Source organism: the organism of the source record quoted next, unplaced genomic scaffold (genome assembly GCF_019419815.1).
Source record: "Pyrus x bretschneideri cultivar Hongxiangsu unplaced genomic scaffold, Pyrus_bretschneideri_v1 Contig75, whole genome shotgun sequence".
Classification (NCBI taxonomy): domain Eukaryota; kingdom Viridiplantae; phylum Streptophyta; class Magnoliopsida; order Rosales; family Rosaceae; genus Pyrus; species Pyrus x bretschneideri.
This window is the reverse complement of record NW_025999815.1, coordinates 1,653,875-1,671,170: the sequence shown is the minus strand read 5'-3', so window position 1 is coordinate 1,671,170 and position 17,296 is coordinate 1,653,875. Positions and strand designations below refer to the sequence as shown.

Sequence of the window (17,296 nt, the reverse complement as noted above, 5' to 3'; positions counted from 1 at the left end):
AGAACTACATCGGTAGTGGATCATGTCAATTTTCAAGATGTAACATTGGAAAAAGAGAGGCAACTAATCTCTAAACATACTAAAGGTTTCATGTCAAGAAGTCGAAAACATGCATAAGAAGCTTGAAACAATTTGGCTTTAACAAGAAGGTGCCCATGTTGACAAGGTATGACGTACCTGCAAGCTCAAATACATGCCATCAACTTAAAAAAATAAAGTACTGTCCCAAACAACTCTAGAGAAATGTTCTTAATCTCCAACACAGTACACACACACTTTATCTCTGTAAGTTGTAAATACGAATGCTGGTTGGGCGGGATATCAAGTTGATCGCAAATCACCACTGGAGATCGTGTGTTTGTTGGTTGAAACTTGGTGACCTAAAAAGGAAAAAAACAAAATGTTGCGGCTCATTAGTGCCAAAGCTGAATATAATGCTATGACATCAACAACTAGTGAATTGATTTGGTTGAAAGCACTACTTAAATGATTTGGGGTTCAACACTTCACATCCTATGAAAATGTTCTGTGACAATCAAGCTGCTATGTACATTGCGGCTAATCCAATATTTCATGAGAGAATAAAGCACATTAAAGTGGATTGTCATTTTGTTAGAGCCAAAAAATATTCTCCAATATCATTAGAATGTCATTCATTTGAAGAAGTACGTAGTTGACGAACATATTAATCAAAGGCATCTCTTTCAAAATTATGTCCAAACTTGACTAGCACGACATCTTTGCTTTAGCTTGAGGGGGAATGTCGTAATAGCAATTTGAATTTGTGTAATGCTAGAAAGACCAAATTTTAAACTAAATTTTGTAAACCAACTGATGTAGTTGTTAGTGATTGGTTTATTTCTTAAGTGTTAATTAATGTGCTTATTTCTTATTGGTGACGCATCATTTAGTTTGCAAATTTGATTAACGTACTTATTTATTTCCACGAAGAGAAAGGAAACATTTTTGCTCACCATCATAAGTTATAGTGTATACTTATCATACACCTTATTATTTGCTATGTGTCCTTTCACTTAACCTTAGTTAATTTTGTTCAAAATTCAAAATGTAACATTTAATGTGAAAGTTAACTAGAGTTAGGTGAAAGGATATGTGGCAAATGGTTAGACGTATGATGAGCATTGACCATAGTTATGGTGTTGAGCAGAGACTTTTTCAAAAGTGAGACTCTCCATGCACTCTTCACCCCCTTATGTTTTTGGAATGATATTTTATAATATTGACATAAAAAATATGCCAAAACATAAAGTGGCGAAGAGTTATACTTTCGAGAGTCTCCTTGACATTTCTTTTCTATAAATTAATATGGAAACGTGGGATGTTATATATGTTGCTAGCCAAGTAGCTGGCGTTCATATACGTGCGAGACAATTTGAAAACATCAGCGGATGTTTATGTAATTTTAAAAGTCAGTACTTTGCAGCCTGATGATATTCTTTTGTTGTAAGTAGAGGTTTTAAGTTCGATATTCTCAGTTGTAGAAAAGCTAATCCCCGCGTACGACGTCGCATTACTTGTGGAGCTGCGCCATCCTGTTTGTTGTCTCTCCCGTTCCTCTGTTTCTTTCTCGATCGGAGACTGGCAAAACCTCTTCCCCTCCCTCTCCTTTTTGAAATCTCCAATTTTCCCGCCTTGTCTCCACTCAGTCTCCGACTCTCACAGAGTCGTCGTCCTCCTCAGTTTACAAGTAGCAGGGCGATTAGGGTTAGGGTTAGGGTTTTCACCTGGGGGAGGCCTCAGGGCTCAGCGATCGTACTCGTCATCGAAAGGAAGAGTTGGTCAGGGCTTCTGACAAATGTCAACCGTAGGATTTCCCCTCCGTTTTGTATTTCCAGATTACAGATTACTATTTCTTCTGTATTTTCATTTTTCTGAAATTTTGTTCGTTCACAGACAGAAGCGCTCTACTCCAAACTCTACGATAAGTACTCGAAAATCAAGGTGTTCTTTGCTCTTTCCCATTTCTTTTATATTTTATTTGTGCATTAATTTTTGCTTAATCAGTTAATTGTGTGTTACTGGCGTTCTAGGATTCATACATCAGAGCTCACTTAGTGGGATACGGCTTTGTTGTTGTTATAGTTAATTGTATGTTAAATTTGTCGAGAAAAAATTGAAGGTTAGGGAAATAGAAAGTAATTGTCTTTTTGTATTTCTGAATTTTGGGTGTATTGTAAATGTATTCGTAAGGACCTACGTGCCGCCAATACTCTGAATTAGATATTTCTATATAATCTAAACCCGTTGTGTTGGCCGTTTTTCCTAATCGGCGGTGGTTGTTATGCCATGGCAGACAAAGAAATGGTCGGAGTTGGAAGATATTGGTAAAGATCAAGAAGGAAAGTTCAAGCATTATGTATCTGGTATTTATTTCTCTGTCAGGATTTGTTTGAATATTGTATTTGAGCTCATTTCTCGCATTTTTTTTAGTAAAACATGATTTTTGTGGTAACTGTGACCGAGGCTCAGACTTGACTGCTTCTCTCTGACCCAACTTTGTTGTTTATTTTCTATTTTGCAGTTGCGGAGGAGTATATTCAACATTTGCGAAATGAAAATGAGAGGTTGTACTTGGAAGTTGGTGATCTGAGAAGTGAAGTTGCTTCTATTAGGCATGAAATTCTAAGTTCTGTTGGATCCATTGGAATTCCAATTAGTCAATTTTTACTACAACCTATGTAACGGGCTCTTGAAACATATATCAAATTGAATGCAGGTCCACCAAAGCTGAACAATGTACCGAGTACCAGAATCGTTTGTTGGAAGAGAACAGGAAAAGTAAGAGAACACTGTTCTGTTTAGTTATGGTGCTTTTAACGACTATCCATGTGGAAGTATCTGGATCCTGAGTTTCTTTCTTTATTCTAAATGAGATTTGTAGGAATTTTCTATTCACGTACACTATGGATTGTGATCTCAGTGAATTCCATATTTATTTTCTGATAGGAACTAAAATGTCAATTAATTTATACGTCTTCGGGAATTTAATGACTGATTTTGCATATGTTGTTACTAAAAGTTATATATAAAGATTTTTGTTATTTTTATCATTAAGCATGTGGAAATATTGTTCTGAAATTCTTGTTGTGGTTGCAACTTACGAATTAGTTCAGGTACGCTGCCATCACCTGGATGGATTTAAAGATCTCCTGTGACATCGTGAGAGTTCACCTGTCCCTTTTTTAGTTTCATGGATTTTAAGTCAGTGCATGTTTCAATAGGAATGAATATAATCACGATGGTCTTTATAAATCCCATAAAAATGAAGAGGATGTTGGACATCAAATGTGGAAGAAAGACAAATCACCTAAAAGAGAAACAAAATGGAAAATCTTTTTCGCTTGTGTGTAGGAGATCTTAAATTTGGAAGACCTTGGTTAATATGATAATGTGGATTCTGTGAAACATTCAGATTGACTGAGGCAATTGTTTGAATATATGTATATATATTTTCCATTGTTCCATGTGGGATAAATGTAACCTACCTTGTCCTCTTTTAGGGTATTTTATGAACATGCAAACTAGTAGGGGACTGGTTTCTGTATATTTTTGACACACGTACAACACGTAAAAAACATCTCATTTTTATCTTCATTCCACACCCCACCCACATACGCCCACACCCCACACCCCACCCCCCGGGCAGTAACAATCTTAACTAGCATTATTAAAAGAAATTCCTATGGCTACCTGCAGTTCAAGTTTTAACTAGGAACTATTCGTGCTAAAAGTATTCAAGTGCGATTAGCATGTGCTACCACTATGAACTTCTTTACTTTTCTCCGCTCAATCTGTGGTGGTAATCTAATACCTCTTTCTGTTTTTTGATGACTCAAATTTTTGACAGATGAAAAACTTTCTGAAGAAATAGAGAGGCTCCGAAAGCTGCAGCAGGAGGGAAATTTTAGCAGATCGAAAGGTAGCAACACAGACAATGGACTGTGTACACCTGCTAGTGGTCAAGTATCAGGAGAAGCAGGAAATCTCTCAAAGAGAAGAAGGACAAGTAAGCGTAGAAAGAATTCCCAGTCTGAGGCAGAGGATTTAGTTATGCCTTCTAGTGTGGCTCTTGTAACTGTTCAAGAGGTATTTCTGATAATCCTATAAGAAATATATTTGAGCAGAAACTTATTGGCTCCTCTTTCTTCTCTGACTAATGTAATCTTTCAGCCACAATGGTGTAGAACTATTGAAAGACCAGGTATGCATCTCCATTTCTGAAACTGAGGTTTCTGCTATGGTACTTGTTCACATGGTATTGGGTTATTTTATGTGTTGTATGTTGTTTCCAGGTTGTGCAAAACCAATTGGCCAAGTTAACTGCGTGTTTCAAGTGCTTGTTGAGTATATGGTGGATTTAAAGTTCTCGACTGTTAGTCAAGCTGAAGAAATATGCATCTCAGCTGTGCATCAATCAAGTGGTAATTCTTAGAATTCGAGCGGATTCTAACCTAATAACTTATGAACATCAATGTGTCACATTGTAGGTTTAATTTCTCAATTAAGTGGAAATTTTTGTCATTTGACACAATTACAGTTGAGTATCAGATGCAGGCTTGTAGATAAGGTCCATGTGTATGCTGCAAATTTTTGCATGGCCTCCTAAGCTCATATGAAATTATGCAAAATATATCGGAAAAAATTGAAACGTCAGACATTCAAGGCAAGCACTAAAATTGCAATCCATTTCTGACATGCTGAGCTAGCTAATACATTTGCCCAAATTACTGAATTGAACAACAGGTCAATGCTAGGCTGGAGTCGGACCTACACTATCAAAATTACAGCCCTGTGGTGTTTGCATCCCATTAATTTCGGTTTTGCAGGAGTTTGTTTAAATTTTGAATACTTCTGTTTACATTTCTGTTTCTGAGCTTGAAACTCTAGGGTTTGACAACTTAATCCACTGAATGTGGCCTTGGCTCTATATGTCAATACTCGGCTTGAGACATGATTACAAGGAAATTACTAATACTTATTCAATTGTTAGGACTTTCAGAACAGAATCCCATTTTTTGCTAATATCTGTATCAACTAATATGGATTTCATGCGTCTTATGAATTAGATAATTATCTGTGGTTGTAACAGGTTACGCCTTCAATCTTACATGGATCAACAGAGCTGCTGGTAACGAAGTAGAACTTCTGTATCGCACCGCATCCTTGGGGACGCTTGAGAGGGAAGCACCAGAATGGATGAAGGATGACATAGTTTTAAGCACAAACATGTGCCCTATCTTCTTTGAAAGGTTATCTCGTGTTGTCAAGCTGCACTCCTAGTCCCCCTGCCCCTCATATTCATCTTTTTAAGGATCATTGTAGGTTATGTATACTGAAAATTCTCCCTCTGTTTGTTTTTTTCTGTGTGAACGGTTGAAATTTAACTAAGTCTCACACCAGATATTGATAACACGATCCTTTGCATTTGAATTGAAATTAAGAACATTTTATTTGAGAAACGGTCAAACCGCATGAGCCAACACTAGCAGTGCTACCTCACTAATGCTCTTGTCAAACCTGTTGAAGCCAAACTCCAAGTCGTCATGAGGCTCTTCCACGTACAGAGAAGTGCCGGCAATAGCACAGGTTCAAGACCCTCCGCAACTACAATCTTGATGAACCGTGCGGGCCTTCATTACACTACGATCTTGATATTCTGTTCCCTTCATACGAAGTTCATTCCCTGGTCTTGGCGTCATCAAAGCTCGAATTGAAGGAAGGATAGGTCCCTGCACTTGACTTTATCTCTGTAAGCAAGCTCCTTAGACATAGTTTTTCCCGTCCACTTGGTGTATCACGGCACCAGAGAGTTTGTCCACCTTATTCAGTGCAACAATGAGGTATTCCTCGTTTTCAAAAGATTATGCGACTCTATTGTTTGAGGTTATAAGCCATCCATAATGCCAACAACCAAAACTGCAAAATCACATAAATCTGAACCCCGTGAGTTGATATTAGCGAATGGCTTTTATGCCCCGGGATGTCAATGACCAATAGACCTGGGACCTGGGACCTTCACACAATTCTTTACTTCTTTCGCAGATGTTCCCGGCAGGAATATCAAAATGCTGCCTCATGAAAACTTTGATAGACCATTTGTTGGCCTGGCCTATCATAGTTTTCATGAATGAGATTATTATCAAAAGAATAATAACTTTTATCGTAGCCATAAGTTGGCCTTACTTCTTTCGCAGATGTTCCCGGCAGGAATATCAAAATGCTACCTCATGAAAACTTTGATAGACCATTTGTTGGCCTGGCCTATCATAGTTTTCATGAATGAGATTATTATCAAAAGAATAATAACTTTTATCGTAGCCATAAGTTGGCCAATCCTAAAGATTATTATTATTTAGTTGATAGCCATTAGTTGGCCAACAATCATATTCCATGGGACTTGAGAACCCTCCAGCCTTGTACCAATAAGTTGGCAGCTCATAGGTTGGCTCCATGTGATTTTCATCATAGCCGTAGCTTGGGCGTTCTTCAACACCGTCATCCTCTTCATAATCTAGAATGTAGTGGTCGAAAGCATGTTGAGGAAAACCATGAACATAAAGATTGTTCATGATCTAACTCCACACAAGGATCCCACCGAGCGTGCCAATTTGTTTGCCCCCTAAATTGGCCATGGGCGCGGCAGTGGGCATGCCGAGGATTTACTCGAACAAGAGATTGGTGATTGCGAGCGTGCCACTACTAGTTGCTACTAGTAGACGGGATTTGAATGATTGAGATTGCGTTTGAATTCGACTTCTAACCAAGAGATTGCGCCATTGAGTGAGAGTGGCTCAAATCAAGGTTCTTTCTTTGCCTTAATGATAAGGATTTTACTTATGTGGAGAAATATAACAATATGTAAATGACAAGTTTGCTGGAAGTGTAGATGACAGAGGAAAGTAAAGAAAGTAAGTGCAAGTGCATTGGAGATGTAAATACTATATGTGAAATGAGTAAATGCAATGGCAACAGAAATGTAAATGAGAATACAAGGAAATCGATACTGCTCGGAAGAATAGTAGAGTTTTAAAAGAAAATACAAGGTTTTTGCAGAATTGAATTATTAAAAAGGGTGCATAGCTTGAATTGAGTTGAATTGTTTGATTGATTGGTTGAGTCTCGAGTCCTTTGCCTCTGTTTCCTTTATATAGAGAACTGAGAGAGAGAGAGAGAGAGAGAGAGAGAGAGAGAGAGAGAGAGAGAGAGAGAGAGAGAGAGAGAGAGAGAGAGAGAGAGAGAGAGAGAGAGAGAGAGAGAGAGCTCCTTTGCTAAGGATATCGAATCTGTGCAAAGAAGTTCCATAGCCAACTCCCCTTGCAAGAATAGGGAAAGATGCCAACTTGCATATGAAATAATAATAAAAGAAGCAAGTTGAATTTTCACCACATGTGTATTAATCTCACTTGCAATGAATTAATATTTAAAAGAAGCAAGTTGGTTTTTCATCACATCTCTATCTCCTAAGCTTGCCAATATCCTTACTTACAATAAAGTTATTTCAGACGTTTACCCACGTAAAAACTTTTAGTCTATTTTCACACTAATCCCCAATATGTCATATTTTGGCTTTAAATCCAAATAAGTAAAATTATGCATATTTTAGGTGCAAACAACTGCTTTTCCTGTTCCTTTTGGTGACGTTTGACCTCCTCTTTCCTCTCGAGTTGCTCCTTCCTTAGCCTCTCCTCCTCTTCTTTCCTCTGTCTCTCTTTTTGCTCCTTTTTCATCCTCTCTTCCTCCTCCTTCCGCCGAGCAAAGGCCTTTTGCTCCTCTCTCACATACTTTGGAACTTTCTTGTCCGCGGCCGCTTTACCATCACCTACTGATGTTGCTTTGTTCTCCTTCACCATATCCTTCTTCTTTCTCTTCTTCTTTGCAGCAACAGACTGCATACTAAGATCTTGAGGAACTTGTTTGTCACCTTCTTTTTCACCCGGACCGGCGATTAGGGCAACTGTATCAAGTTTTCAACTCATGGTAACTTGAGACTTAGCTAGGGTTGGCAACCGTTCGGTTCGGAGATAGAAATGTCATTTCATCTCCATAATCACGGAAATTAATCATATTCATAATTGCAAATTAACCATCAGAGATTATCCATAACCATACCATCGAATAGCAGATTTTTCATAGTTTAATGGTTATATCCATCTTCGTCAATACAAAACAAGTATTTGTTCAACTAACACAAGATACTAATTCTGTCATTAAATATCCACATAAAAAACATAACAAGACTTTCTGGAAGTGTTCATGATAAGCCAAATATGATAGCAAAGTAAGGCAAATTTGTCCATGCAAAAAGGAGAGGGACGACAAAAGCCAAAAGCAAATACAACAACCACTTCGGAAGAAAAACAAAACAAATTATCAAATAATTTCAATACTTATGAATATTATATTATATGTAGTATATATTATTCGGGGTGCATTCGGTGACGAATATAAATCGAGAACCCTATAACCATATCCAAAGCCATAACTGAATAATATTTACAGTTTTTTCTCATATTCGGCAAAATTCCTGAATTTCAAGGCTCAAACAAAGTCATTCTCCACAGGGTTTGAATTTGTATTTAAAATCAACTCTTAATTAATTATTTAAAACAAAGTTTGGAAAATGTTGATTTTGGAAAATATTTCAAAATAATAAAAACGAATTTAATAAAAACAATTTAAAAGATTCGACAAATGGAAAATCTAATTAAGAGAAAACGGTTTTGAAAATCAATTTAAAAAGACACTAGGGTTCTTGCGGTCACCATTAACAATTGTCCGCAATTATACTATCATTCACTACCCACAAGAAAAGCCACAACATCAAGAGCAACTTCCATAGCACAACTACACCAATAACGCGATATCCCGGTAACCATATCTGAAGCCATAATTGAATAATATTTACTGTTTCTTCCCATATCCGAAAAAACTTAATCACTTGCTCAGGTGGCAAAAGTGGGATTTTATATGAAAAAAGGTTTGGAAGTGTTATTAAAAATGAAATCATGTAGTTATAACTTGTAAGTTGTTTTGTCAAACTCCCGATGTAGGATTTCCAACAATATGAAAAACACGAACAATTTTGAACTCTGAGTTTTGATGACAATTGGCTAAATACTCTTCGGGAAAACAATAGAGAGAAACACAAGAACACAATCCAATCCGATCAGATCCAATCCGATCCGATCCAATCCAATCCAAGTTAGAGAGGCTTGGTATCTATAATAATCACTCAACCCCCCCTAATCTAACACAACTTCGTCGCCATCGTCCCGATTATCAAGCCTTTGGAGCTTTGTACAACTTCTCCACCATCTTCCTATATTCTGCAAAACACACACAGAGAGGAAGCATTACTCAGTCACACATTTCTCATAGTAACAATTCATTTTCCAAAAATTAGTAAAATAAATAATAAGTAAAAGCGAAGTCAATTCAAATGTGTCGTTACCTTCTTGGTTGCTCCACAATTGTGCTGCTTGGGCATTCAAAGGAGAGCTGATGTTTGGTTCTGCAATTCACATAAACAAAAATTGAAATTCAATACGCACTCCACATTCGTTTCAATTCAGCGTTTATTCAATTCGATAAGTAAAAGTGTTAGAGAAAAGTGATTACCTCCAAGAAGACTTTGGATGGATAAGAGTACGGTTCTCACATCATAAGCAGATGACCATTTATCCTGCAATCAATTCATTGAGATACATTGGTCAAATGATATCGTGCTTGGTTTCTGAATGATATTATAACTGAGAAAGTGCGAGACTAGTACAAGTTTGGAGAAGTTACCTGTAGAATATCCAGGCAAATGTTGCCGACAAGATCGACATTGGGGTGAAAGAGGACAGTCTCAAACTTGACCTTTGGGGGTTTGAATGGATAGTCATTGGGAAAGGTGAGGGAGAGTCTGTATTCTGTGCCTTCAAACACTGTCTCTTTGCTTCCAATGATTGTCCCTTTCCAGCAGAAAATGTTGTCTTCCTCGGGGAATGCGGATATCCCAGAATCCCCACTCATCTACAATAATCCAATCCAATTCAATCAATCCAATCCAATCCAATCCAATGTTAATTAAACAAACATCAAGATTCTCAGAATTCAAACAGAAAATAAGGAGAAAAGATTGGGTCTTTGGTGTCTTACCATTAAGGCCATCAACTCAGATTGCAGCCTGTTTAATTAAACAACAATAAAATGTTAGATTAAAAAAAACTTGAAACCTCCAATTATCAATACAAATTCAGTGAATTTAAATCCTAATCTCTTCCAATCATCAAAAGAAATAAAATAAATTTCATGAATCTCAGAGGAAATAAATCAAATACCTGATGTGCAAAAGAAAATCCCCAGAAAAAAAAAAAACCAGTTTTCTTTGAATTAGAAGAATACAGAAAATCAAGAAAATAAATCCAACCAAATACCAAAGAAATAACATTTGTTCTTACCGGTAGATTAGGATGAAGATGTACCTTTTGAGAACGGACTGAGAATCAAGGGTCTTGGTGCGAGGCCGAGATTGCTTTGAGTTCGAGGGAGCAGTGGCTCCGGCCACTACTAGACTGTTATCTTGGTTCACAGCAGCCATAATCCTAATTCTTTTTCTCTTCCTTACCGAAAACAGAGATCAACGGATCCTCAAAACCCAACGCTTTTCTGAGAGAGAGAGAGGGAGAGGTTGATAGAGGGGGGCTTTCCTTCCTTCCTTCCTTCCCTCTTCTGAATGACAAGAGAGAGAGAGAGAGAGAGAGAGAGAGAGAGAGAGAGAGAGAGAGAGAGAGAGAGTATAAGATGTAGATGGGGCTGCAGAGATTGGTTTAAAACGCTGTTGGGATGGGACTCGGACAGAGCGGTGTAAGGTATTCAAAAATTGTCGAACGTTGCAATTGCCACTGGTGTCTTATTTAAATTTTTCTTCAACGGCTAGTTATTTGGTTTTCCTAAAATGGAGCCACCTTTTTACTTTTTTTTTTTTTTTGTTTTGTAAAATTGAGAATATGTATGTAGTGAAATATAAAGAAGTAATAAGACACAATATTTACGCAGATGACCAACCATCTTTTCTTCATTTAACTTAACAAACCCACCAAACCACTTTCTTGACAATGTTGTATACACATCAATGTAAATGTTTAACATCTGTTGTTATTAATTAGGACTATAGTGTAGGATTAAAAACCTATATGAATTTGAAAGAAAATAAAATTAGGCGACTGAAGGCGGCAGCGCTGCAAGTGGTGATCAAGGTTGGGTAACTTGGAAGAGCATCTGCAATGCTAGCAATGTGATTACAATGGGCTCTCGATGGCGGATTGGGTGTGGCGAGACGGTTAACATTTGGGGAGACAGATGGCTGCGTTCCCTCTTCACGGATATACAAGTTATTGCATTCTCTCCCTCCCGCTGAGCTTTAGAAAACCTGAGGATAGGCCAAATGTGTTTGGTTGGCTTCCCCTATTGGCCACCCGCCCTCTTCATCCAGTCTTCAATCGATGCTGGAGTGGGTCTCCAATTGGACCACTCAGCTAAACCCCTCTCAGTGTGTTTTGTTGCAGCTACTGCTAGAAAATTTGATTATGTTTTTCTCCCCTGCCCGTGCGGGTTTGCTCTTGGTGACACAGAGGAGATTTCAAAATATTATCCTTGAAAGCGACTCACTCCAGATTGTGACGGCTCTTTGAAATTCTTCTTATTATTTGCCCGATGTTGGACTTATTATTAAAGATTCTAGAGAGCTTTTGTCCTCAATCACTGGAGCTTTTCCTACCCATGTTCATCAAAAAAAAAAAAAAAAAAAAAAAAAAAAAAGTTGGAAGGTTGCGAGTCTTGCGATTTGGCCGGGCTCGGAGTTCTTAAATTTAATTTGGGGATATTGGTAAAGGCAAGGCTTCTCGAGTATCTATTGAGGTAACAACTTCTCCACCATACCTGCCCAGACAGTTGGATCCGCCCGGCGTAGTATACCAAACGTAGGGGTTTTGCAATTTTTATAACTTGGGCGCCAAGTATCAATTTTCCTATTCCTAGTTGGAAACAATTATAAAACTTCTATGAGAACTCAGATGGAAGTTACCCGTGATAGTATACCTGAACACACAGGGACCGTCTTCGCTCCCTTCATCCGATCGCCGCTTCCTGACATTTTTTCAAGCAGCATATCAAAGTTTATGGGTCAAGAAGCAGAGCAGAAAATAGAGCCAACGTTAATTCGAGCAAATACTATGGCGATCAAGATTCTCAATCGTATAGAAGTAACCATAATCGAACAAATCACATGTATAAAACCATGTAACGTAGTCATTATGATTAACAGGAATCTAAATCTCAAATACCATGTGAAATCAACAAGTAACTGGCGTCTAAGCTTCTAAGGTGTCGCGCAAAATTTTTACCACCACCGCCTGCTCTCAATTTGTAAACCCAGATTATTTCTTCGAGTTAAAACTATCAGATTGGCAGGGTTTACATATATGAAGAAAAAGTAAATACAAGCTCGATTGGAGGCACAAAACTCCTATGGCTTCGATGATGTGAGCTGCCTCAAATTGTACTTTGCTAACTGCTTGTACTTGTCAACAACACCGATCATGCAAATAGTCTGTCAATCAAAAAAGAATGAGATTTTAAGCTATAAAGGAATCAACAGTTCAAACACAAGTATCTTTTTACGACAATTCTTCTTTTGAATGGTGGTGTGACGAAAGAGAAATTGGAGCATGAGGAAAGGAAACTTTCGTACCCTGCAAATTTCAACAACAATGGTCTTATCGGGATTGTTGAGGTCAACTTTGTGAGGTGCAGGCACAGATTTTGCCACTGCATTTATGATTTTCATCCTGTCTATACCGGTATTTGCACGGGCTTCATACAGGACCGCAAACTGAATGGAAGATTTAGTAAAATCAGAAACCATCTCGAGATATCTAATAGTTTGAAGTTTTGTTTATTCTCAACTCAAACAACTTGTAACCTCATAAATATAGGTTTATGTCAAAAATAAAGAAAAGCTCATCAGATTTATTTCCTGTTCATTAATAGAGATAGCTATTCCATCACAGAACGCCTTGTGTCTTATCGTGAACGATGGCAGTCAAAACAGAATTAAAAAAAAAATCAGTTTGTAATGATAAGAGAGATGTGGATTTCTTTTTGTTAATAAGAACAAAAGGCAGACGAGGATTAGTGGCATATCTTACCTTCTGAGGATTCGGAGTTTCCACTGGAAAGTGCTGTTCAAGAAGTGGTTTGATTGCTCTTGAAATTTCCTCTTCTGAAGAATAGCATGCTACTTCAATGGGTAATACTCTTAAGATAAACCTATAATATGCAAGTAAGAACAGCCAGTTTGAGATCTCTCTTCCATACTCATTCTTTGTAAAAATAACCTAACATGTAATATATGAACCTTGACATGTGTTTCTTTGTTGCAGCTGCAGATGTCATCATATGCTGCACAATTGAGCTAGGGCTAGGATCTCCCTCTCTTTTCCGCATTTGAACAAAGACGACACCGTTGCAACCCGATTCAAGGGTGAAAAAGCGTCTCTATAAATTAATCCAACATCAGCATGAGAAATCATTTCCTCAAAATTGATTGCAAAAGTTAAAAGGATTATAAAGCGCACACACCATGATATCTGAAGAGATACGCTAAGAAAAATTAATGAAAACCCATCTGCAACTAACTTAAAACAGGCTAGAAAAAGATTATTCCGCATTCAAAACCACCGGGAAATGAAGGAAGAGATGGTCATGCTAACTAAAGATAATGAACAATTAAAATTCCGTATGCTAAAGTTACTACTAAAAAACATGAGGGACATGGGAAGAAAACTGGGATTGTAAGACAGGGTTGGGACCGAACATTACTCCTTAGACATTCAATTCAATTAATTAAGAACGTGTTTGTGCCCTTTAAAAGAACCAAACCTTAAGTGAGAAATTTCCAGTATCCATTCATAAACCTACGAAATGAAGGAGGAGATGGTCATACTAGTTAAAGCTAGTCAAAATTCAGTATGGTAATGCTAGTACGAAAAACAAAAATAGGCATCACTGGATGAAACTAAGGCAAGCACAAGAAGGTAAAAACACAATCTAAATTAGAAACCTAAACACGAAAATAGGGTAGTGCAAGACATACGACTTGCAGAAAACAAATAGATGCGTAAACAATTAAATAGCAAGGGCATTATATACAATATACTCATCTATTTTTAAACTATTAAAAAAAATACGGAACATGCAAATGTAATGCAAACGAGATGACTACTAAACAAAATGATTCATAGCCATATCAACTGCAAGCTTATTTAATCTTAAGCCTGCATTAGAGGTGTGACGCAGAAAAATAAAAAACTCTGAAGGAGCAGAGCTTGCTAGCTAAATTTGTTATTCAGACAAAATGAGGTTCAGCATCCACAATTTCACATAATCTTCTCTTAGACAATGTACCCAAACAATCTTGATAAATAAAAGGGAAAGAATGTGACACACACAAGTGTGTACAATCAACTTATATATTATCATATCATAGAAGTTCACCTTGTTCTTATCTCCCAGTTCTTGAAGCTCAGCTTCAATTAGCTTATCGATGGACTTCTCTTCCACTTTGTATGGGATTGCAAATTTTGATGAATCTGTTCCTAGACATTGTTTCTTTGCTGGTGGCTCCTCAGCTTCATTTGCACAAGTTTCCCTACTTATATTATCCTCTTTCTCGTCTTCAGTGTTTTCCTCAGTTTTATTTTCGTCACACGCATCATCCTTCTTCTGGTGTTCTGATTTCTCACTTGTTGCATTATCATGACTGGCATCATCACTACGAGAATCACCTTTACTCTCTTCACCCACTTCGCCCTCTTCTTCTGCTTCCTTGTCCTCTCCTTCTTGTTTCTTTTCATCGTCATCATCGTCATCACCCTCACCACTGGAAGAATCAGAATATGAGAACACTATTTTCTTATTTGAAGGTTTACAGGGTGCCTCAGAAAGCTTCAATCCCAAACCCTTTCCACTGACTAGCTCTTCATAAAACTGCAATACAAACCAAAACAACCTAAGACATCAGTTTCTCACCTAAAACAGCCAAGAGATAAATAAACAGTCCATAACATCATCTCATAAGTTTAAGAGCACTCAGCGTTTTGATTTTATGCGAAAGAAGAACAAAAAGCAGAAACTAAGATACATTTCTCCATATGTTATGAGTTCTCTTAAAAGAAGATACATATACACACAAACCAAGACGTATGAAAATTGTAATCTTATTTATTTATCTGCACCAATACGTATGCAAAGAGTTTTCTATGGCCCTTAACTTTTAATTCTTCAAACTTGGTGGTGCACATTTAAAGATGAAAACAAAATTAATAGGGGGGAACCAATGGATTTTAAACGATATCCTCTTGGCCTTGTCACTATCAGTTCCCCATATTCAGTTTGCACTCTTACTTCTCCCAAAGGGATGAACTGGGATAGTCCATGAGTGGATGTGGAGATACTACTCCAGGAACCACCGCAAATCTTGCGGCTATGTGGAAGAACGGTTCATTACATGGTATTAATATTATTATTCACCCTTTGGCAATCAAAATGAAACACAGATAATAATAGGCCTCTAAGAAGCAGTTTAAAAAGACGGTTACGCCGAAGTCAGGCCAATCTATGTACAATCACAATTAAGTAAGACGAGAAATCCAACCCGAAAGCAGAAAAGTAGCAACAAAAGAGAAACCCCACATAAATTAGTAGCAAAAAGAGCAGAAATTTGGGGAAAAAAACCTCACATAATAGCAAGCTGAGTATGAAATAGCTAGATAAAGTAAAAACCCAGATAGAAAATTGGGGAAAAAGATTATGGGATATGAAGAAAAGAGAAAAAGAGAGAGCTTACAGAGTCAATAACGTTAATGGCTTCCTGAGAGGCTTGGCGTTCCCTTCCGCCATCGCAAGTGATGAAGAATCCTTCCACTCCTGGGTGTAATGGGTACGCCCCTTTCTTCTTCACCGCTTTCTGAACATCGTTACAATTTAACAGCAATTAACTAAATTAACTTCTCACTTAACTAACAATTAGACTCTGTCTAATTATCTCACACAGAGAGAGAGAGAGAGAGAGAGAGAGCTGACGTTGTGAGGGAGATAGCGCTGCTTCCCCTTCTTGGACTTGGTGGGTTTGTTGTCCGTCGCCATAGGTGAGTTTCAGTTGCAGTTTGAGAGAAGACGAAGGAAGAAGACGAGTACGCTGGGCCTTAAGATGCAATTAAGTTAATATATGCCTACAACTTTTTACAAAGCTAAATTACTTCTTAGTGGAAAAAGTAATCTAGTGAACAATATATATGATCAATTAAAAAGCAAATTTAATGAACAATATATATGTTTTCTTTTCACTGTTGTTTTGGGCAGTATTGCAACTCTTTGGTTTTCATATGCAGCATCATAGGCTGAAAGCATCAGTAGGTGAAACATCAGTATTAGCTAGTAAGACAACTTAGGGCAAGTAAAAAGGGACTAAAACGAAGAAATGAAAAGGCCATTATAACCAGCGTTTTTTTGTCTTTTATATTCATATGCTTGATTCTACAATATGAAGACATGAAAAGGCCATTGCAATCGGTTTGCTGCAAGTTATTTTGCTAAATGTTTATTCTCTGTCTTTTACTTTATTGTTAGTATTTTCTTCTTGCTGATAATTTGAGCAATAAAAACAAACATCTCAATAGTCTTCAAACAATAAAAAACAATTACAGCAATCATCTCAGTAAAATGTCATCAAACAATAAAAGACAATTACAACAACTACCATGTCAACCAATTTTCAAGCCCTCATTCCTTTCCACTCATCATATATTTCTCTTGCAAGATCATCCCTCCATTGAGTCTATGTTTGGCTTAACTCAACGGTTTCAATGTAGGCTAATACTTATGATAAATCTTCAGGCAATTCATCAAATGCAAGCCTTGCATTTTCCTTAGGATCAACCACCACATACATTCTGATAAAATTATGAAGTAAACTACATGCGGTGATCATTCGTCCCTGAATCTTGATTGGATAGTAGGAAGGACTTCGCAAGATAGCCCAACGTCTTTTGAGGAGGCCAAAACATCTCTCAATGACATTCCTAGTACGTGAGTGTTTCATATTAAAATATTCTTCATGATTCCTAGGTGCACGTGAATTGTCTTCCCATTCTTGCAAATGGCATCTAGTGCCTCTATACGGTGCCAGAAAACCCTCATCATTCGTATATTCGGAATCAACCAAATAGTA

At 37.4% G+C, this 17,296-nt stretch overlaps 3 protein-coding genes across 3 annotated transcripts; 1 reads left to right on the top strand and 2 right to left on the bottom strand.

Annotated features, from left to right (window-relative positions):
• Window positions 1-1,513: 1,513 nt before the first annotated feature.
• On the top strand, window positions 1,514-5,476 carry LOC103964184. Its single transcript, XM_009377083.3, has 9 exons — window positions 1,514-1,825; window positions 1,915-1,962; window positions 2,315-2,384; window positions 2,543-2,633; window positions 2,738-2,799; window positions 3,869-4,107; window positions 4,192-4,222; window positions 4,314-4,442; window positions 5,111-5,476. Exons 1-9 carry the CDS (start codon window positions 1,817-1,819, stop codon window positions 5,299-5,301), a joined length of 870 nt encoding a protein of 289 aa, XP_009375358.2. The 5' UTR covers window positions 1,514-1,816; the 3' UTR covers window positions 5,302-5,476.
• A 3,553-nt stretch (window positions 5,477-9,029) lies between these two features.
• Window positions 9,030-10,721, bottom strand: LOC103964183 (ubiquitin-conjugating enzyme E2 20). The gene is made up of 6 exons (XM_009377082.3): window positions 10,491-10,721; window positions 10,165-10,192; window positions 9,811-10,038; window positions 9,640-9,703; window positions 9,473-9,532; window positions 9,030-9,347 (listed from the first exon to the last, which is right to left on the bottom strand). Exons 1-6 carry the CDS (start codon window positions 10,604-10,606, stop codon window positions 9,301-9,303), a joined length of 543 nt encoding a protein of 180 aa, XP_009375357.2. The 5' UTR covers window positions 10,607-10,721; the 3' UTR covers window positions 9,030-9,300.
• A 1,519-nt stretch (window positions 10,722-12,240) lies between these two features.
• On the bottom strand, window positions 12,241-16,265 carry LOC103938007 (THUMP domain-containing protein 1 homolog). Its single transcript, XM_009347999.3, has 7 exons — window positions 16,150-16,265; window positions 15,914-16,033; window positions 14,563-15,054; window positions 13,424-13,563; window positions 13,215-13,335; window positions 12,758-12,898; window positions 12,241-12,616 (listed from the first exon to the last, which is right to left on the bottom strand). The coding sequence occupies exons 1-7, from the start codon at window positions 16,210-16,212 to the stop codon at window positions 12,533-12,535; spliced, it is 1,161 nt and encodes a 386-aa protein (XP_009346274.2). The 5' UTR covers window positions 16,213-16,265; the 3' UTR covers window positions 12,241-12,532.
• Window positions 16,266-17,296: the final 1,031 nt, after the last annotated feature.

Bases quoted from the DNA above. Each gene is read 5' to 3' on its own strand.
- LOC103964183 (XM_009377082.3), bottom strand. From the start codon at position 10,606: ATGGCTGCTGTGAACCAAGATAACAGTCTAGTAGTGGCCGGAGCCACT. The intron at 10,039-10,164 runs GTAAGACACCAA...GGATTATTGTAG, and splicing joins CTGAGTTGATGGCCTTAATG to ATGAGTGGGGATTCTGGGAT. The intron at 9,348-9,472 runs GTAACGACACAT...TGTGTTTTGCAG, and splicing joins ATTGTGGAGCAACCAAGAAG to AATATAGGAAGATGGTGGAG.
- LOC103964184 (XM_009377083.3), top strand. The intron at 1,963-2,314 runs GTGTTCTTTGCT...ATGCCATGGCAG, and splicing joins ATAAGTACTCGAAAATCAAG to ACAAAGAAATGGTCGGAGTT. The intron at 2,634-2,737 runs GCATGAAATTCT...AATTGAATGCAG, and splicing joins AGTGAAGTTGCTTCTATTAG to GTCCACCAAAGCTGAACAAT.
- LOC103938007 (XM_009347999.3), bottom strand. From the start codon at position 16,212: ATGGCGACGGACAACAAACCCACCAAGTCCAAGAAGGGGAAGCAGCGC. The intron at 13,564-14,562 runs GTGAACTTCTAT...ATTAATTTATAG, and splicing joins AACTGGGAGATAAGAACAAG to AGACGCTTTTTCACCCTTGA. The intron at 12,617-12,757 runs GTACGAAAGTTT...TTTGATTGACAG, and splicing joins TTGTTGTTGAAATTTGCAGG to ACTATTTGCATGATCGGTGT.